The following is a 20,480-nucleotide window of genomic DNA, read 5'->3' as shown; positions in this document are numbered from 1 at the left end:
TACTACGTAATATTATAGAGAGATGGCTCAGCTTCAATCAGTTGAAGTCGCGTGCGTATCCACAGTTTTGGGCGGCATGAGCTGCCGCTCATGCCTGCAACTTGTAGGCGCGGAAGAACCTTGTTATTCCTTAACGTGAGGAGAGGGCGAATATTTCCACTAACGTTAGAGGAATCGCAAAGGTAGTCACACAAGCATTTCGACGCTAAAAATACTCTGGCACGACCAGCCAAATTGCGACGGGGTCTGCAAAGCGCCCTGACTCACCAACTTTTCCCAAGGACCCGCATTGACAATATAGACCACAAAGAGTGCTATGTTTTGGCACATATCCGTCATTTTTTTTCAATGTTGTCCATGATCTACTCTTTGTTACATGTAATTTATCTCTTAGGCGCTTCAAACGTTAGCTTGTCTCTTTAGCATCGCCAAACGAGAAAGGATGCTGTCGAGTTGCTTCGTCCCCTATATTTGATCTCAGGTAGTGCGTTCGCCGCAGCAGCCTGCTGGTACAACAGTAAAGTTGCTTCTTGCAAGTCAAAATTTGATGCTGGCATGTGACAGCGCGTATCTATTTATTTTATCGTTTTGATCATCAAGTCCTCTCTGCCTACACCAGTATCTATCAACTACGCCTTTATGTAGTTTGGTACGCGTTAGCTCGATGCTTGGGCACGAACTGGAAGCCATCCGGCACGGGGCCAAGCAGCATCTCGGATATCTTAACCCAGTCCACTGCCTGATCACTGGCCATTAACGACTCGAGGTCGCTGCGTCCGTAATACGGTGACGGACGGTCGTTAATACGTTGAGGGAGGGCCTCCAGCAAGCCCACAGGGATATAGCGGCAAAGGAACGACTGCCACTCGAGCAGGTAGCGGCGAGTACGGTTCACTCCCTTCTGGTCAGAGCCCCAGTGCTCCAGACCGAAGCGAACGAAATCCTTGAGCAAATCCAAGCGCTCCGACGCTGAAATATCCCAGTGACGACGTTCTTTGATTTCAGTAGGCAGCCATGGCTTGATCAGTGCACCACGGGCCAACATGCACGTGTCCAACTTGCCGTTTTGCAGGTGTTCATCGAACTCTTCATAGGACAGAACATCTCCACCACCCACGAACGGCACGCGTGGTAGTGGCTTGTCGTCTATGCTGTCCTTTTGAGCATCACAGCACTGAAAGATGTAGTCCCAATCAGCGTGCTTCGTGTAGCGCTGTAACCGGGAGCGGCCGTGCACTGTAATGGCGTCAACGGACTGTGTTGCGCGCAGCTTAAAGTCAGCAGTAACCACTGCGGAGTTCACGTACGCCATCGAGGCACGCACACCCTGAAGCTTAGGTATCAACTTGTGAGCCGTCGGCTGCTTCTCACTCCAACCAGTGCGCAGCTTCACGGTAAGACCTGGAGTGTTCACAGTACCACCAGTACGCATGCGCGTGCCAAGCTCCAGGCCAGTCAACGCACCCGAGACGACCTCAAGTAGCCGTGGTGGCCGAGTCATTAACGCAGATCCAGCGCCAGCACGACACACAATATCAATGGGACAGCCCATATTGATGTCGACGAAATCAATGTCCGTCTCTCGAGCCAAAAGCTCGCACACACGAGTCATCTGGTCACTGAAAGAGCCTGCAATCTGCACACCGAAAACGTCTTCGCTCTTGTGACGTCGCAGTAATGCCCACTCGGACTGCTGCGCCTTCAGCAGGTTGGTGGCCATAGCCATCTCACCGCACGTGATGTCAGCACCTGTCTGCTTCATCAACCGGCGGAATGGCAGGTTACCCACAGTAGTGAGTGGGGCGATGTAAATCTTCCGTTTGAAGTCAACAGGCTTGCGTTCGGGCAGCAACGGGCTCTCGGCAGCGGGTTCCATCTTGACATCTTCAGACTCAGACTCTGCTTTATCACTCTCTGGTGCAGACTCCGTCTTCACTGCAGTCGATTCTTCGCTGTTCTGTTCTGCTTCAGGAGCAACTTCGGCCTTTGCGTCCTTCCCATTATCATTACGTTGCTGACGCTTGTTGTTCTTCTTGTCCTTCCGCATCTGCTGCTTCGACTGAAAGTCGTACGTATCTTTACGCAGCTTCAGGCGCAGATCATGGGTCAGATCGTTCACTTCATCGCCCAAATCATGACCCGGGGTCTCCACGTATCCTTCGCGCTTTAAGTTACGATAGATGCCGTCCACCTTCTCAACGTGAGCTTTCGCAAACCGACAAGCCATACCATAACGACAGAAGCCTATGGCGTCAAACACAGGGCAGCGCTCGCCAAGGTCCTTGAGCTTGCGCTTCATGTAGTCGTCAATATCGTGGCTGAACTTGCAGCTGTCACCGAATTGGCAGCTCTCACCAGAGGCCACAGGACGACACAACAAGTTCGCGGGGTCTTGTTCAGCATCGATTGGACGCTTTTTAAAGGTTCCGCGTTTCTTCTTGCCACCATCGCGGTCACGGTCATCCTTTACTTTCGCTGGTTCTTTTGCATTGTCAGTCTCGGTAGCGGCGGACTTCGGGGCCGGTTTGGGCTTCAGGAATCTGTAGGATTTATTGAGATTAGTCGATAGCAGACAACGATTGATATTGTGGGATGTACGCACGCTTTCTTGATGGGAGCTTCGCCTACACGACGACCAGGCACTGCCATTTCAGTAGCAACCGGCGTAGACGTGGTTGCAGTCCCCGGGGAGTCCGTAGACGGCGTCGGCTGCTGCTTCTCCTGGACGGGTTCGGCCATTGCTATTCGATGAATGGACGCGAAACGATGACTATCAAGCACAGGTTACGATTTCACACTTGGGCAAAGTATGGATCAAAAGCTTGATTACAAATATCAAATCAATTTTTGAAATGGGTTTTACTCTGGGGGAACGCGATCATGTTGGAGTTCATAATGATAATTAATAGTACTACTACAAGTACTGTAGTATTTGTTTTTACTAGCACTGATAATGGAAAAAATATTTCGAGAGATCTAATTGGCCGGGATGGCATTCAGACGTAAAAAAAACCATTAAAAATTTTTAATGGGATGTTTTCGTCTGAATGGCATCCAACGGCAAGGTTTATTTGGGTTATTTGGAACCAACTCAAAAAAGTCAAATTTTGGGTCGTAATAATATATGCTTGGATGGCATTCAGACGAAAATAACCCATTAAAAATTTAATGCAAAAGCGACATTTTTCATCGAAAGTTAGACAAGTTCGTTGTCGTTGAGTAATAAAATATGGCTGCACACTGATAGAAATGATGGCAACAAGAGCCGAAGGACGCGGGGATGGTGCTTTCAATGAGCTGGTGGCACTGCTTCAACGTAGATACTCTCACTTAGAGTATCTACGCTGAAGCAGTGCCACCATGTTACATGTTAGTTGTCGTCAATAGGAGCGTTCTTCACTCAAACTTTGTGGTCGTGCTTCATTTCTATGGCATCGACTCCATTTCGCTGTGGCGCCTCTTTCTTGAAGGGAAAATCCATTTGCATTCCTCAAAATCGGAAAGATGGTCCTCAAACCACAGCGCAGTACTTTCAGGGGCATGTTGGATAGCGTCGCAAATTCTTCGCTTCGAACTGGGATCCTCAAACCGTGTACGCGTAAGGATCCACGCAACCTCGTTTTGTATAGATTTGTCTTGCAGAGCCTCGATCACAATCTGCACCCGGTCAGTTTCCGACACCCACAAGGCTATCTCTACCTGACGATATTCCATTGTCAACTTCATCGCTGTTTCGAAATTGAGAGGTGGACCATGTTCTACGAGCCAACGCATCATCGGCACCGCTCGTTTTCTTCCAGCTTCTTCTAGCAAACTTAGCGAAGTGATCTTGAATCCGTGCTTCGAAAGCCAACGAGCCGCATCGAGCTGCTTTTCTTGGACCGCCAACTGGAGCAGATCGGGGTCGTTCAGCTCGAATTGGTTCCAGTGAAACCACTCCAGCAACTTCACATTACCTTGACTAACAGCGTTACGAATAGGGACTGTTGTGTGGAGCTCCAGTCCAAGCTGGTTCAGCCAGTCCAAGAGCTCGATATTGCCTACGCGTACTGCAAATTCCGCAAGCCTACTCAAACAGCCTTTAACGAAAGCAGGTCGCCTTTCGTAAGCCGACTGCAATGTGATCAATTGATCATCACTCACATGGCTTCGTTGATGTTTCTGTAGCAATGTGTCACTCGTAGCGAACAAGCACTGCACTTCAATATTTTGCACACTTGTCGTGGCATAGCTCGGAAAGTCTTCGCCTTTGTGCTCCAGTAGGTATAACACAACGTCCAAATGACCATTTCTAGCAGCAACGTCCATCGTGAGCGTTGTGCAGCCTTCCCCTCGGTTTTCATGGAGCCATCGAACTATATGAAGTTGACCACTTTCTGCAGCGGCCTCCATCACGTTTGGTGTGAACAGGTTCGGGTAGTGTACATGGAACCACTTAACGACTTCCAAATTTCCATAACTTGCTGGTCTCATGTCCGTGCACCTTTCACCCCGATACTTGTGTAACCATTTGATAACGTCTAAACAGGCACTCCGGGCAGCGTCATCCATAACACCATCACGGAATCTACTTGGCAGGTATTCGTACAACCATTTCAATATATCCAAGTGTCCTTCATAAGCTACAACATTGCAACTCCAGTCAATACTGCAGATGTTTTTTTGAAATTTTCATAGAGAAATTTGACCACCTCAAGATGCCCGTTGTTCGCAGCGCATTCCAATGCTGTCGAGGAGCAACTGTCATCTCGAGTTCGGTGCAACCATGTTAGAATCTCTAGATGACCATTTTCAGCTGCACCGTCCATTGCAGCCGTCGTACAATTTAGAAGTCGAGTTGATTGCAACCACTGCAGCATTTCCAGATGCCCGTTCTTAGCCGCAGTATCCGCAGCCCACGCACCGCAACTTTGGACAGCGACGGTATGGAGCCACTGTGCTATAACAATATGTCCATTTGCAACAGCTAGATCCATCGCCTTACTCGCGTGCAATTTTACCTTTTTATTTTTTTTCCGCTTTCGTGGTATACACCCACTGTACCACTTCTAAATGGCCGTGTTCTGCTGCCAATTCCAGTGTATTCCACGAGCAAAGTACATACAACAGGCTTCTCTCGATGTACGAGATCGATTCCACCATCTCCCACAACGTGTTCAGTTCTATTCCTCGCTCATACAACCACTTGACGATATCAAGATGCCCTTTGATAGCAGCGGCTTCTAACGCACCGTCAAAATCCTTTTTCCATGGACCGCGAGCTACTTGTAGCTTCTCCATCCAATGAAGTAAGTCCAGATGATTACCTCGCACGGCGGCGCGGACCGCCTTCTTCCAATTTGGTGTGATTCTCTGCAGTAAGCAAGAAAGTGTGTATCTTGATGCGCCTCCTTCGCATGCAGCCCTAAAGACATTGTGACCCAGGAACGGAGTCAAATACTTGTCAATAGCTCGCACAACTTGGAGGAGCGAGCTTCCGTTAACCGGGAGACAGTTCTTTACCACAAGTCGAGCAATAGTTCTGCAGTGCATCGCGAAAGCGATGCTAGCCTTACTGCGGAAACAGATCGCGTAAGTAATTTACAGTGAAATTTATGAATGTAGCCATGTTTCGCAATCTTCTTCATTTACGTACTTATGGGACACATGCGTTACATACGGGTCCCTTGGTTTAGAGTTCATTTACGACACTCAAACCCGTAAGCAGACAGCAACATGGAAGTCCTCTTTCTCGTCGAGGTCTACGCTTCATTTTTCAATTAGCTTCGTCCAACTCAAGTCACAAATAACCAGCGATGGCTCCGTCAGTCCCGTCAGGATCCTACAATTCTCTTCTGCGTGCAATCGCCTCTAAACTCCTCACCGAGTCGGGTTACGGACTGCACCACCTGCACCACGCCTCCGGGTCCGACATTCGAGATATCGTGCACCACCTTCTCGTCGTTCGTCCACCTCCGGATGACAGCGGCTCCAAGCAGGAGGAGGAGCTCTACACCCAAGTGGACAGTCTACTAAACCTCGAGCTCACGCAACGCAAGACGGTCGTGGACGCTCAAAAACTACCAACTGTCATGTCCGCATCGTCTCCAGACGCGCACGGTTTCCAGCAGATCGCACTGTGGAAAGGAGACATCACTTCGCTCAAAGCCACAGCCATTGTAAACGCTGCCAACTCAGCGCTGCTCGGTTGTTTCCAACCATCCCACAAGTGTATCGACAATGTCATCCACAGTATGGCTGGCCCTCGTCTACGTGCTGCTTGTCACGAGATCATGTCTAGCCAGGCTCACGAGGAACCTGTAGGCAGCGCTCAGATCACAAAGGGCTTTGCTCTGCCGGCTTCCTATGTGATCCACACTGTCGGTCCGCAACTGCGTCGTGGCTCACAGCCAACTACAGAGGAGTGCGAACAATTGCAGTCGTGCTACACCAAGTCCCTGGACTTACTGCTAAAGAAAGTAGGCCACACGGAACAACACGTGTCTATTGCGTTCCCGTGCATTTCGACTGGATTATTCGCATTTCCAAGTGATGTAGCTGTCCCGCTTGCCGTCAACAGTGTGCTCGAGTGGCTGAATCAGCATCAAGAGGATACCCGTGGTTGGAAGGTGATCTTTAACACGTTCCTCAAACGTGACTACGATCTGTACAAGGATTACATTGAGAGCAAGTGTCCGGATAGCGTCACTCTACCTCCTGCACCAGTGTCCTCAGCTCTGCAGAGTTCCCTTCGAGCAGTTCAAGATGCAGACTACCTTCTTGTAGCTGCCGGTGCTGGGCTCTCGGCTGCCGCTGGTCTAGACTACACCTCCGAAGCAGTCATGAAGAAGTTCCACCCTGACGTTAGGAAGATTATCCCCAGCTTTCGTGTCATGTACAGCTCCATCGGATACACGAAATGGGACGACGCACTCATGTGGGGATACCTGTTCAAGCAGATCAGCTTTGCCCGGTTCGACTGGGTACGTCACCGCACGGCACCCACTTACGACTATGTGAAGAAGATCTTCAACTTGTTTGAAAACCGAAATCCCGGCTCTGCTTTCGTTGAGACCAGCAACGCTGACGGTATGTTCGAACAAGAAGGCTTCGACACGAACTCCGTCTACATCATGCAAGGGGATTACGGAAGGATTCAGTGTTTGAAGCCCTGCGCACAAGACAGTGTCTGGAGTTCTCGTCCGTTCATGGAGAAGGCACTCGAGAGCTTCAACCCGAAGACATACAGAGTCGAAGACCCAGCTGGGATCCCTAAATGCCCCAGATGTGGTGGTAAGATGTTCCTGCTCTTGCGTGTGGATGACACATTCCTGCAGAGCGCATTAGAGGAAGGTCGTGCCGTGTACAATAAGTGGCTTGCTGGGGTGCTGAATCGAGTGAAAAACGATGGCAAGAAGCTCGCGATCCTCGAAGTTGGCGCTGGTTTCAACACTCCTGGAGTCATTCGCATACCAAATGAGCGCCTCGCGTACACTGACGGCGTGCAGCTCATTCGTGTCAACCCGGAATATCCAGAGATGCCCTTCCAATCACACGGCGTAGGAGTCGCGGAGGACGCCAATGCAGTGCTGGAGTACATTTCAAAGCATGTTGAAGCCAAGTAGATACACATACTGAAAAACTCTGATCATTCATTGTTGTTTCCAGTCCTCTATTCGTCTTCGAACTCGAACGAGTCATAGCCATCGTCTCCATCGTCTCCTGTATCGTTAAGCTCCTCTAGCAGCGCCTTAATCCTTGCAATCGCTGCAGGAGACGACACGATCGAGCAGGAATTGTGTCGCTTGACAGCAACCAGCACGATGTCTCGGTCACCAGTCTGAGCAGGTTCCATGTCGTCTAATGCCACCGCAAGGCTACCTTCCGCCATGTCCGCTAGCTGCTCACGAGCGTGTTCCCCTGCATTCTTCAACCACATCTCGCGAGACTCCAGGAACGACGTAAACTCATCTTGGGGCAAGCTCAATACGCGCTTATTCATCTCAGGAAGCAACGCCCGAGCGCCGTCGTCTGTAAGCTCGTCGGCAACAGCCTCGATCCCAGTACCCGGTCGGAGCGCGAATACGCCAGCGTGATAGATACTCAGCCGTCCACGGAGCTGACTAGTCACCAGTTCTGCTACCGCAGGGGTAACCACGTGCACTGCACGCTTCTGGCGAGCCATTCCTGCTCGCTCCAAGAACGATGAGTTACTGCGGAGAGCGAAGAAGGACTGAATTGATGACAAGTGGTCCTTGTCGATGGGTGTAAAGCTGCCGAAAGGCTTTTCAGCCTTCGCCTGCTTTTTGTTCTTAGATGCAGTTGACTTAGGCTTGGTCTTGGACTGGGGCAGTGCAGGTCCCGCAGCTACAACAGCAATGTTGGGCTCGCGGACCTTACGAATGACTGCGAGAAACAAGCCGTGAGTATCATTCTGATGCGGTAACACACGGACACAGCGCTCTAGATGCATCTCGTCCCGTTCGTCGCTTGAAGGTGGCCACATGGACGGACGGAGACGATGCCTCTGGTCTTCCGGCGCATCATCCCATGACGCCAAGTCCAGAACATCCCACTGGGTTAAGCCGTGTGAGCGTTCCAGTCCTAGCAAAGTAGCGTCGGTCTCTACTAGTTCCAACGCGCCATTCGAGCGCCGAAGCAACTCAGCAACTACAGCCTCGTTCTCAATCGGGTTCAACGACCGCGTGCTGTACAGTAGAGAACCGCCAGTACGCAACAGCGTCACAGCGTGTTCAGCCAGACCAAGTTGGCTTGGGTGGTGCACCAACGCCTGCTCAGGACTCCACGTACGCCACTTTTCGGGAAGTTTGCGGATTAAACCATCTCCAGAGCACGGAGCACAACAAATTACTCGGTCAAACAGATCATCAGCAGCCCCCGGAGAAGGGAACTCCTCCGGCTTGTGCGCAGTCACGACGAGGTCGCGAGCAAGAGGCAGCGTCCGCGTCAGGTTTCGCACAGCCGAAGCCGCCGCCGTAGCGTCACGTTCATTCACGACCAGTAGATTCTTGGCACTGGAGCTGGTTTCAATGCCAGCGCTGGCAGGAGAACCAGGACTCAGATACTCTTCTACGATGGGCGCGCGGTGCTCGCCACCACCACTAAGATCCAGCACACGCTGACCAGGTTGAGCATCTAAGAACGCAGGGAGCACCGTTGCAGCCGGGTCCTGCCGAAGCAGCGTTCCTAGCGATCCTTGCGCGCGAACATATGTACTGAGAGATCGGAGACCTTTCACCTTGCGGAACATCTTACTGTCCACCGACAGCTTCCACAGTCTCTTCTCAGGAACCCACGACTCCGGTCCAAACTGTACGTGCATCTCACCGCCTCCCACTGGTGTGGGTACAGTAACTTCCTTCAGATCGAAATCCAGTTCCAACGATCCCGTCACAATCTCGCTCAGACTTGTGTAGTTGCCATTGACTCGCAGATGCACGGGCAACGGCTCCCTTAAGCAAGCCAAGAAACGTGCAAACTCGTCCTTCTCCAGTCCCAAACAGCGCTCGTAAAATTTCTCAAAGGCTTGGTTTTCTCTGTCGAATTTGCGCCACACGATCTTCTCAGCCTTTTCTTCACGAAATTTCTTTTTGCGCTGATCCACTGCGTGCTGTTCGGCCTCAGCACGCGCACGCTTGCCCCTAGGTTTACGTTGAGTCTCTAGTTCTTGTGCAAAGTCGCGCACCTTGTCTCCATCCTCCAGCGATGGCAGCGGGATGGCAGCGGCACGGTTGTTGTCATCGGACGAGTCCGAGTCGCTGTCGTAGATAGTCGTCTGCTGACGCTTCCGGGCCTTGTCAGAGGCTGAAACTGTGGCTACAGCACCTCCAGATGTAGTTGGTGGTCCCTTTTGCTTCCTCTTCTTCTCACGACGCAGTGCAGCGCGACTCTTTCCGCCCATGATCGACGCAGCCTCGAGATCCACTGTGTCAACCTTTCAACGTTTTGACTGGCAGCAAAAGTACCTCCTCAAAAGTGAGTACCACGTGCATTATTATGGGTAGTCCTATTATTTCATCCAATCGCAGGTCTGCATCTTATTCAAGTCCCACTCTACTTTCCGCCAATCCAATTCTCAGATATCCTGCCGGGGGGAGATTGACGCATTCTGCAGATGGAGGAGCAGTTCCGCGCCTTACTGGGCGCGTGCGTGGCTGTCAGCGCTGCTGCAGCAACCTCCACATGTGCTCAAGACGCAGATACACGCGTGCAGAGTGTTGACGCGGAGCTGGGCCTCACTACGGAGCAGCTGAAGTACTGGGACTCACTATGCGGCGATTCCGCACCGGGTGACGCCCTGTCATTGGCTGAAGATCTGGCGCTGCTGCTTGCCAGTACCAATGTTTCCACCAGTAAACTGCTGAGCCTTCTTCGAGTGTTGCTAGTGCATCCATCGCTGCACTGCGCTGGGCTCGTGCGATTGGCTCAAATGACGTTCAGAAGCTTCAAGTTGACCAAGCGCTGGGATGCACTCAACGCCGTATCTACCCAACTACTAGACGCCATTTACGCTAAGATCCTGCGCAAGGACACACGAGAGCGAGCTTTACGGCTTTACATTGAAGTGCTCGTGGGTTTCCAGCATTCCGCTGATCTTTACGAGAAGAATGTGGCGAAAATTGTCAAATTGGCGGAAATATTCAGCGAAGACAGTGAAGAAAACAAGGAATTGGTGCATCCACTACTTGTGGCTTGTGCTGCATTGGAACACTGTCATCGCGGCTATGAAGCCGAAGCCATGACACTTCGACGAGCCATGAGAGCGAGTTTTGGGTCTCATGTGGATCGCCCCACTGCTGCAGAAGCCGAGAGACTATTGAGAAGCAGTGCGTGGGTATTGCCAGCGGAGAAATTGGACGTCATGCTACCTTCTATTGAAGGAAAATGGGTAGTAGATGAGTTTATCGGTGATCAGCATGGCAATGGCGGACCACAGAATGCAGGTTCAGTGTTACTAAAGACGACAACCAATTGCTTTGCTCATGAAGTCAAGGCGACGATGATGGATCGGAAAATGCAGCAGAAATTGGAGTTGACGGGCTATTTGTTCCAGCAGATGCCGGAGATGCAGGTGGTAATGGCTCATCCTGAGTCAATGGAACAGTCGACGTGGGAGCTGGAAGGACATTGGAGACAGCTGCATGAGGAGAATGGAGCAGCTACTTCCATTGCACCGATGGCTCCCATCTCTGCGCCAACGTGGGACTGTCGGGCTTGCACCATGAACAATGAGGGCAGCGCGACGAAGTGCACGACGTGTGGAACAGAGCGTCCAGCGGATGTTAATGTGCCGACAGTCCCGAGCAGCAGTAAGGGCAGCAATCCTGCGCCGTTCTCGGCGGTATTCAGCTCGGACTTGTCTTTTATGCGCATGAGGTGGTCACGTGGTGAACAACAAGGCGTGTGGCTGGCGCGTAAGCAGACTGTTGAAAGAAACTTTGACCTTGCGACGTCGCTGGCAGCAGCAAATGATGCCATGATGGACTCTACCAACCTACCAGGTTATGTGTATTCCCCTCAAGGAAACCCGGCGAGTGTTTTAGTGCTGGAACGGGCCGTGCTGTCGACTTCGGATCATACCGAGTTTACTGTTCAAGTCTGGATTCGTCCAGAGCGTTCTCCTACTGGAAATGAGGCTCAGATTGTGCTTGCAAATGGCCACGGCTTTGAGCTTTCGTTGACTAGCGATGGGTATATAATGTGGCAGATTGCTGGGGGTCGATACACTTTAACATCTCGTGAGACTGTGGAATTTGGAGTCTTCTGTCATGTGACGCTTTCGTTTGGTCAAGATAAAGTGATGCTGTTTATTAATGGCTCGGTAGCAGGTGAGACTGCGAGATTGGACGAAGCAGGGCCCTCTGCGCCTGGTGCATCGCTATTAACTATTGGTGGGAGCTTTGAAAGCTGCGATCCGAACGAGAAAGGGAAGGCTCCAAGCTGTTTTTATGGACAGATGCTAGATCTGCGCATTTGGTCGACAGTTCTCTCGAAACTTGATGAGAACTGGAGCATATCGACGGCTTTAACGGGTCGCGAAGGTCACCTTGTGGGGTATTACCCCTTAGCCGGGAACTCGGAGAGGTTATTGATGGATCTATCGAAGCAGCAAAATCACGCTTGTGTCTTTGAAGGATACCAATCTCCTGACGCGATCCATGACGCTGCAATCTCGTCGATAAGTAATTTCACCCCCGCAACCCCAGCAGAGGTTATTCCGGTGAAAAATGCGTTTGCTGTATCTCTCGGATGCGATTTTTTCGGCAGTGGAACGTTTTCCTTATCTGAAGGAGTAAGTGGACTGCAAGTGGACGCCGGGGACTCTGGGGCCGCGCTGTGGCGTCAAAATGCTGTCTCAATTGCGGCTGGCTTTCAATCAGCGCTGTCTATTGCGCCCTCGGTTACAAACGACGCACAGTATCGGAAAACTGTGGTGTTCGCAATGTGCGAAGCTTCTTTCTGGGACCTCGTTCCCTTGCTGTCAGAAGCAGCCAAAATATCAAACGTGACACACGACGAAGTAGCCGATCCGTCGCTTCAACATTTCGACGGCTCTGCAATGCTGATCAAGGTGAGCTCGGACGTTGTAGCCCCGGGTATTTTGATGTACGAGTTTGGTCTGTACATTTGGTCGAAGAAGCAGGGAAATCCGTTGTCCCGCGTGTTTCGTATTGCTGGCGGGCCCTCTACTGCCCCATCCGACGTTCAAATCAAGTACGAACTACCTGGACGTGTTCTTTCCGTTGCTATTGGGGGCATTGGCGTGGTGTTCGAAGTGGCTGTGGATCTGGAACTTGCGCTTCGTATGGAACCAGGTAGTGCGGTGCGTACTGGTTTGATTTTCCCGGCAGGCAAAGAATTGTCCAGTCAGCAAACATTCACTCATCTCACGAAGTGGATGTTTGAATCGGTCAGCGATAATTCGTCCAAGGAAACTTCTAAGTCAGTTCTTGGGAACGTGTACGCTGCTCTGCAGCCAGAAGGATCGGAAGATGGCGAGAAGAGCAGCGAGAATGAGACTATTACGTGTACCCGAGTGAGCACGGACGGTAGTGCTATTGCTCAGGAAGCGTACGGCTGTCAGACGTGCAGTTTGGTTCATGGCAATAGCATCTGTCGCGCGTGTGCTGTTATCTGTCATGAAGGCCACGAACTGGTTGTGTTGGGTGTGACCACGACAGCTTGTGCCTGTCATGTTCGAGGCAACGGACTGTGTCGCTGCAATAGCCCCGTCCAAGTCTCTGATTATCCCTCGCTCGCGCAACCAGTGCACGCGTCACTTTGGGGCTGCAACAAGTGTACAGTGATCAATAGCATCGACCTAAAGACATGCAGTGTATGTGGTAACAGCGCACCAGAGCTCAGTACTGGCTCCGGAGCGGTTACTCCAGAGTCCACCTCCACAGCATTAGCGTTGATCGAACAGCCCACGCCTGCTGCAGATTGGTCCTGTGAGGCGTGCACGATGCTTAACAGCGCGACTGCCACGAAATGCTCCATTTGTGATACGCCACGAGCGAAACAAGCAGAGCCTGAAGTCGTCGGGACGAGCCAAGAGAGTAAGACGGACAATGGACTTACCACGCTATACTATGCAGCCGAGAATGCTGCAAAACAGGATCATCCGATGGCGGTACAGCCTACTGGTCCTTGGACTTGTGGGGCGTGCACGATGGAGAACCAGGCAGCAGATACAACGTGCCACATGTGCGGAACAGCGAGAGAAATCCCTGTTGCTACCGTTGAACCCTCAGAAGTGATGATGGCCTTACCTACGCCAAAGAGTGACGCTACGCCTGTGTCATCTCCGATGAGCATGGACATGGACGCGAGTGACCAACCTGTCACTCCTGAACCTGCTGTAGATTTACAGCAGTCAAAACTTAAGAACGTCAAGTATCTGGATGAGTACAAGCGCACAGCAGCTTCAGCTTTCAGCCACTTGGTGGAGATTAAAAGCATGAATGACTCGGTGTGGGAAACCACTGGAGGTAAGATGCATTTGACGCTGGACAAGAGTTTTGTGGGCGAGTATGTGCGCGGAACGTACGTGGAGAAAGATGGTAAGCTGAGTGGACTCGCTCGCCTGACGGAGGATGGAGCTTGGAAGCTTGATGGCAGGTTTAAGAAGGCCAGCCAGTCCCAGTCCAATGCTTGCACACTTTACTGGGACAAGACTGCCTCTCGTTTTGACGGAAAATGGTATCGCGGTGATGGATCGGGCGACTGGAAGTGTCTAGCGTCGTCGTATGCCTCTGACTTCTGTGGTCTAGCGCCTGTAGATCCGACAAAGAAGCCGAACGAGCTGCAGCCGTACTACGCTGGCATGGTGAATATGAAGCAGAACCTCACCAACGTGTGCTACCAGAACAGCTTCCTTCAAACACTGTACATGACACAAGATTTTCGCCGCTTGATTTTGTCATGTGATGCCAGTAACTACTTTGCACCGTACGCGGATAACGGGACGACGAGCGGTGGGAACGTGGTGGCTACTATTCAAGATTTATTCGCCCAGATGACCGCTTCACAGCGACCTTATCTGGCTACACACGCTCTTCAACGCTGTCTACCGACCGAGTTCAAGAACGGACGACAGCAAGACACGTCGGATTTTGCACATTTCCTCATTGATTCACTCAGCCAGCAACTGAGTCAACATGAAGACACTACGGATGACATTCCCTCGATTTTCGGAGGTCATCAAGCGACGATTCTGGCATGTAAAACATGCGGGAACAAGTCGGTGAATCGCGAATATTTCTGGGAGTTGCTACTGAACATGATCGACCTTCGTTACACGCCAATCACTAGCATTACAGCAGTGAGTGGATCGTCGATGGACATTCATACCCCGGAAGGTTACGAGCGTCTTAATACCGATCTGAACAAGGATCGGACGGGGGCTCCGTACGTGTATTTATGCGTAAAGAGATGTCCAGAGCTAGCGACTAGTGATACCTCGATGGAAGATGACAGCGAACGGGTAATGCCAGTCACTGAACTGGTCGTTAAGGTGGCGCTAACGACCGATCCTAAGCCATCCATGCCAGGCTTTGAGCGTGTGGAACTTGATCTCAACGTTGGTGGTGGCTCAACTGCAGGAGGGAAGAAACAAGTGTACTTGTTTTTCCGTCGTGAGCCCAATGGATCGCCCATCACTGACCTGCAGGTGATCTATGGCAACGAGTCTGTTCCTGATGGATTCAAACAGATCCAAGTCGACCTAAACCAAGGTGATGGCTCCAAGGTATACCTATGTTATCGCTGCGACATGCCGATCACTGATCTGAAAATCGTTAACAGCGGAATCCCTGGATATCGAATGGTGGATCACTTACTCAATGTGAGCCACGAAGACGCGGTGAAGCAGTATCTCGCGCTCAAAGTGGGCGGTAACGAACCTTGTCTGACAGACCTGAAGCTTGTTGAAGGAAATGACGTGTCTACATACGAAGTGCAGGGATGGCAGTCCATCGGAAGTCCATTCTCTTCCGCTCCTCTCGCGCAGCCGGCCGAGTCGCTTACACCCCCACAGCTAATGTTCCGCCGTGGTCACGGCAATCCCATTTTTGCTATCGACGTGTTCCGCGCGCCTCGTCAAGTGCCCAAGTACAACGACTACGAAGTCATTGAGCTTTCTCCTGCTGGAAGCTCTTCAGATGCCGTCGACATAAAGGGTGACTGGATGGGAAGTGAAGAAACAGACCGTGGACGGAAGGCAGTGCGTATGAGCTCAGTATCTGAACCTATTACAGATGCACTGCTTCTAAAGGGATCGCTGGATGATAAGGGCGAGCTGTCCTGCGTTGCTACACGCGTCTCAAGCTGGTCGGACTCCATTACAGCAGGAGCTGCGGACTCTGTTGTACCTGCAGACCCGTCTTCTACTGTAAGTACTAGCACCAACGCTTCTCTCACGGTTTATCGAGTTTCTGGCTACTGGAAGAACGCGAAGGTGCCAAGTGCACAGCTTTTCGATGTGGAATTGCGACCTGCACCCAGTGGGGTTGGTGGCGCTCCGGATGCCCCAGACATGTCGTCGCAAGGAGAGCCTGCGCGGTTATATACCATCAACGGTACGATTGGGGATGGCAAAGGGAAGCCAATTGCCATTCAAGGCGTTCAGACATCACGGAAAGTGAAGATTAAATGGCCGATCTCTAGTATTGTGGTGCTACGTGGCGATGAGCGTGTACCTGACGGCGTACAGGTCGTTAGAGAGACGTGTTCGGGCCGATCAGGCAACTTGTTGGCCCAGACTACGTCACCCCACACACTGTACCTGGCAGTGAAACGGGAAGAAGCACCTGCTGACGGCTACATCACTGACGTTTGCGTGATCTACGGCGAGATTGACGCTGTTCCGGAGCACTACACTTGTCTCCAAACCACACCCGCCGGACACTCCGCTAACTTGAACGATGGAACACCAGGTGTACCCATTTTTATCTGCTACCGACGTGCTGGAAGTTCTGAGAACGCTGCTACCAAGAGTTTAATGGACCTCGCGCTAATGTGGACTTCTGGCGTTCAACCAGACACTCTTCCCACGGGATTCACCAAGATTCAACACACTCCTCTCGGTATGGATGCTAATCTGAACCAGGGCACGAGTGGCGTGGCAATTCACCTTTGCTACTCGAAATGCGAGGCAAAAGACATTGTCAAGCCGTTGGAAAACCCACTCAACGGTGAGTTCGAGATCACGAGCTCTCCGTTACCAGCTTTTGGTCGCTTTTTCAGTCTCTCGGTCGTTGAAGAACTCGAAGAAGCTCGTACTGTGGAGGGCAATTTCGGCATCGTGTTGCACGCACAGCTAATTGGATCGATGAGTGGAATTATGTACACTTCAAAACATCAACAGATAGAAGACAAGAAGGTCCGTACGATCGTCGGTGCGTGGAGAGTTGATAACCCAATGGCTGGCGGTGTAGGCGCAAGTATGACCGATTTCCTGCCGTCAAGTTATCCTTTCGTATTGATTCTTAACGAGACTGCGACAGAGATGGATGGATGGTGGAGTGGAGCGGAAGGTACGCCTGGCAACGTGTCTAAACCCACTGTGTCTGTGGTTACGCCATCAAGTGGTGGGGCTACAAGTGCAGCGCCGTCTGGATCGGCTTCTGTTATCGGTGGGAAGTGGAAACTCGTCAAGGATTCGTACGTTCATGTGGCGTTCAAGAAGGACTACAGCACTGAATGGAAAGACGGCCAGCTTGTATTCTCCGAGCGAGTGTGGAGACACGATATCGAGTCGATGCTGTCGCGTTTCGTCGCTACCCGGACGTTAGGAGGCGACAATGCGCTCTCCTGTAGTATATGCCAGAAGAAAACGGAGTCACGGACACACACGGTGATCTTTGAGCCACCAGAGCATCTGATCATCACGCTGAAGCGGATGTACTACGACTGGACTCAACAAAAGGCGTGCAAGTGCTTACACGACGTTCGCTTCCCGGCCTTGTTGACGCTGCCGTCGTTGACAGAGGAAGAAGAACTCGCAGTGTATGACCCCAAGAACAGCGACTCAACTCGTGAGAAACAGCAGAACCAGTCGCGTCACTATGGCTTGTATGGTGTGCTCGTACACTCTGGGCTTACAGCCAACTCAGGCCACTACTTCAGCTTCTGTCGCGAGAGTGACGAGAGTACACGACAATTGCATCTGGAAGACTCAACGCTGTCCCCGTGGATCAAATTTAACGACACGAAGGTTGAGCGTTCCAATTGGAAGGAGATCAACAGACTGGTGTCTAGTACGGTGTCGGACACGGTTTATCTGTTGCTATACAAGAAATTATCATACGAGCCAGCACCTAGTGGTGAAGCAGTCCAAGACGTGAGCTCCGATGACGAAGAGGCCATGCTGCTGGCGAAGGCGATGGCGCTGTCCATGTCGGCAGCAAAGCACACCCAACATCGACAGAACGAGGAAGAAACCAAGAACGAAGTTGAAGCTTCTGTGGAGGACTCATCGATGCTATCGACCAGTGCAGTGGTCAAGACACTTTTGAAGAAGGTAGAGCAAGAGAACGAAACCTTCCTGCGTGACTCTGTGGCAGCCACCTCGAGTACGCTGCATGCTGACGATTTACACACGCTTCTAGTACTGCGCCACTCGCTACCTTTACATCTGCGTGCGGTGTTAGACGAGATCTGCTAATAAAACACGCGAATCGTTTGTTGCCTTTTTGCTTTTGTAAATGCAATAGAGAAGCTAAAAATTTAGATTTTAGAAATGTTGCATTAGTTTTTCGTTATCATTCTCTCGAGTGTCAATATGAAAAATCAAAAGAAAAAAAAAACTACAGATACTGGAAACAGATCCGAAGTCGTAACATCCAAGCTTGAAAAATAAGAAGCACGTTGACTGGAAAAGAAGAGAGAGCAGCGTGGACACCGTCGTAGCAGAACGATAACGGGTCAAGCTCTTCACGCGGCTGCAGCTACCACGTTGTGGCGCTTGAACACGCCAGTTTGCTCACCTTGAGCTTGTTCCCATCTCGCCAGCTTGCTGCGATAAGTCTGGATCAGGAACTTGAGTGCTGTAGGCCCACCAATGACAGCCTCAAGCTTGTCGCGACTGCGTAAATCCAGTAGTGTCAGCTCCGGTAGTCCCTCCGAGATGAAGAAAACCGAATCCGACGTGAGCTTCGTGCAGCCCCAGAGACGAAGCTCCTTAAGGCGAGTCATCGACGCAGCCACCTGCATGATAGCGGCATCAGTGAGACGCGAGCATTGCGACAAGTTCAGCGAGCGGAGTCCCGGTAAAGAGCCACACAGCGTCTTGACACCCTTGTCCGAAATTTTGTAGCAGTAGCGGAGGTTCAGATCCTTGAGTTGCGGCAAATGCGCGGCAATCGCCGCTACGACCTTATCATCTACTTTGTGAGCGTAACGAAGGTTCAGTCTCTCCAATTGACTGCAATGCTGCACGACGTGAACAATGGATGCATTGTCCACATTGTGGCAGCCCCACAGACTCAAGTCTCGAAGCTGTGTGCACTGGGCAATACCGCGAACATCTTCGCCTTTCACTGTGTGGCAACCGAGCAAGTCCACGACTCGCAGCGAAGCTGCATTGTTCGTTAGTAATTTCTTCAGTGCAGTGCGATCCACAGCCATATCTCTGAATCTGAGCTCTCTCAGATTCCCACACACGTCTGCAATGAGTCCAAGAGCCTCGGCGTCCATAGTCGTGCACCTATTGAGCTCCAGCACCTTCAACGGCGCCAGTGCGGCCTTAGCACCGGCACTTTTCAACACCGAGGCATCAAAGCCATCACAACTGGCCAATCTCAGCTCTGTGAGCCCAGTGGGGGTCGAGTATTTGAGCACCGCCGTCCAGAAGTCCTTAGTTTCGTTCTTAAACTTTTGTCCACATAGATGTTCAGTCTTGTCCAGACACGCATCGCACTGTCCGCAGTAGGACACCACGACAGGAGCTAAAGATTCTCGACTAAGTAGCTCCTTGCTGCAGCTAAGCAGTGCAAATTGCTCTCGAATAGGCAGAAAATCCAGCACTTGACGGAGATTCTCACTGGCGAGAGCCTCGAAGCCGTGGGACGCCATGACGGCAACGGAATAAAGTGAAATTGTACTCAATATGGGGGCTGGGGGCTTATTCCGATTGCGAAAAGGCCGTGCGGGTTTCGTGCGAGCGCTGGTTGATCCACTGGTGCTGCGGGCAGTCCTTCAGCATCCCTTGAGCTGCTGAACGGACTGTTGAGGAAGACGGCGGTCTCTTTAACGCTGGAAAAAGAGCGAAAGGAGACGGCGATACGCGGGCGGAGGTTAGTCGAGGACTGGCGTGGGCTGGTAGAGCGAGGAGAGGACGAGGACGGCAGACAACCAACTGGTTGTTTCGATGTTAGACTCTCTTGGCAAATTGGGGAATGAGGTTGGGGGGCGTTTGACGAAAATCTGGTTTTTCTATGGCATTTTATTTGTTTTGACAGGTCAATCGTTGAAGCAGATTTCTCGAGTCAGTTTTTACGGGATGGCTGGTCCTGCCATTGCATTGCAGCACATTGCACCAGCGCACAACTTGGTAGATACCGGTATAAATACGAGAGGCAAGATGAGGGTTCGCTTGGTGGCTGACGAAAGTAAGGTGCTCATGCGATGCGATAAATTGCACACACACAGGGTCTCCGGAAAATGGCAGGAGACTATGTAGGAGACACGTGGTAGACGGCTGTGCCGTCACGGCATTCGGAGGCAAGTTCAACGCATGTCCAATGATGACGAAGGAGGACGTGGCTTTCGGTTATGATCGCAGCCCAGCGCATCCCGGCATGGATCACGCCATACCTGGCAACTGGATCGTATGTGATGCATTTTCTGAAGCCGCAAATTGTTTGTCAGCCGCACCATCACATTCTAACACTCGACTCGAATATTCGCGAATTTCGTGAGCTTTCCATTCATCGAAAACGAGATTTGTATTTCGAGTGAGCTCTGGCGCTAGAAGATGT

General features: G+C 51.4%; 6 protein-coding genes across 6 annotated transcripts; 2 read left to right on the top strand and 4 right to left on the bottom strand.

The window, feature by feature from the left end:
• Positions 1-530: 530 nt before the first annotated feature.
• On the bottom strand, positions 531-2,848 carry PPTG_05300 (hypothetical protein). Its single transcript, XM_008898818.1, has 2 exons — positions 2,603-2,848; positions 531-2,540 (listed from the first exon to the last, which is right to left on the bottom strand). Exons 1-2 carry the CDS (start codon positions 2,737-2,739, stop codon positions 638-640), a joined length of 2,040 nt encoding a protein of 679 aa, XP_008897066.1. The 5' UTR covers positions 2,740-2,848; the 3' UTR covers positions 531-637.
• A 522-nt stretch (positions 2,849-3,370) lies between these two features.
• PPTG_05299 (hypothetical protein) lies at positions 3,371-5,552 on the bottom strand. The gene is made up of 3 exons (XM_008898817.1): positions 5,503-5,552; positions 5,105-5,404; positions 3,371-4,567 (listed from the first exon to the last, which is right to left on the bottom strand). Exons 2-3 carry the CDS (start codon positions 5,278-5,280, stop codon positions 3,427-3,429), a joined length of 1,317 nt encoding a protein of 438 aa, XP_008897065.1. The 5' UTR covers positions 5,281-5,404; positions 5,503-5,552; the 3' UTR covers positions 3,371-3,426.
• Positions 5,553-5,690: 138 nt separating this feature from the next.
• On the top strand, positions 5,691-7,652 carry PPTG_05298 (hypothetical protein). Its single transcript, XM_008898816.1, has one exon. The coding sequence runs from the start codon at positions 5,796-5,798 to the stop codon at positions 7,602-7,604; it is 1,809 nt and encodes a 602-aa protein (XP_008897064.1). The 5' UTR covers positions 5,691-5,795; the 3' UTR covers positions 7,605-7,652.
• PPTG_05297 (hypothetical protein) lies at positions 7,568-9,963 on the bottom strand. Its single transcript, XM_008898815.1, has one exon. It carries the CDS (start codon positions 9,899-9,901, stop codon positions 7,652-7,654), a length of 2,250 nt encoding a protein of 749 aa, XP_008897063.1. The 5' UTR covers positions 9,902-9,963; the 3' UTR covers positions 7,568-7,651.
• Positions 9,964-10,078: 115 nt separating this feature from the next.
• PPTG_05296 (hypothetical protein) lies at positions 10,079-18,249 on the top strand. Its single transcript, XM_008898814.1, has one exon. It carries the CDS (start codon positions 10,115-10,117, stop codon positions 18,164-18,166), a length of 8,052 nt encoding a protein of 2,683 aa, XP_008897062.1. The 5' UTR covers positions 10,079-10,114; the 3' UTR covers positions 18,167-18,249.
• Positions 18,228-20,347, bottom strand: PPTG_05295 (hypothetical protein). The gene has a single exon (XM_008898813.1). The coding sequence runs from the start codon at positions 19,573-19,575 to the stop codon at positions 18,436-18,438; it is 1,140 nt and encodes a 379-aa protein (XP_008897061.1). The 5' UTR covers positions 19,576-20,347; the 3' UTR covers positions 18,228-18,435.
• Between the last annotated feature and the right edge of the window lie 133 nt (positions 20,348-20,480).

The sequence above is a fragment of the Phytophthora parasitica genome, assembly GCF_000247585.1.
Source record: "Phytophthora parasitica INRA-310 unplaced genomic scaffold supercont2.7, whole genome shotgun sequence".
Taxonomy (NCBI): domain Eukaryota; phylum Oomycota; class Peronosporomycetes; order Peronosporales; family Peronosporaceae; genus Phytophthora; species Phytophthora nicotianae.
Note: the sequence above shows the minus strand (reverse complement) of the source record. Positions and strands in the feature narration are given on the sequence as shown.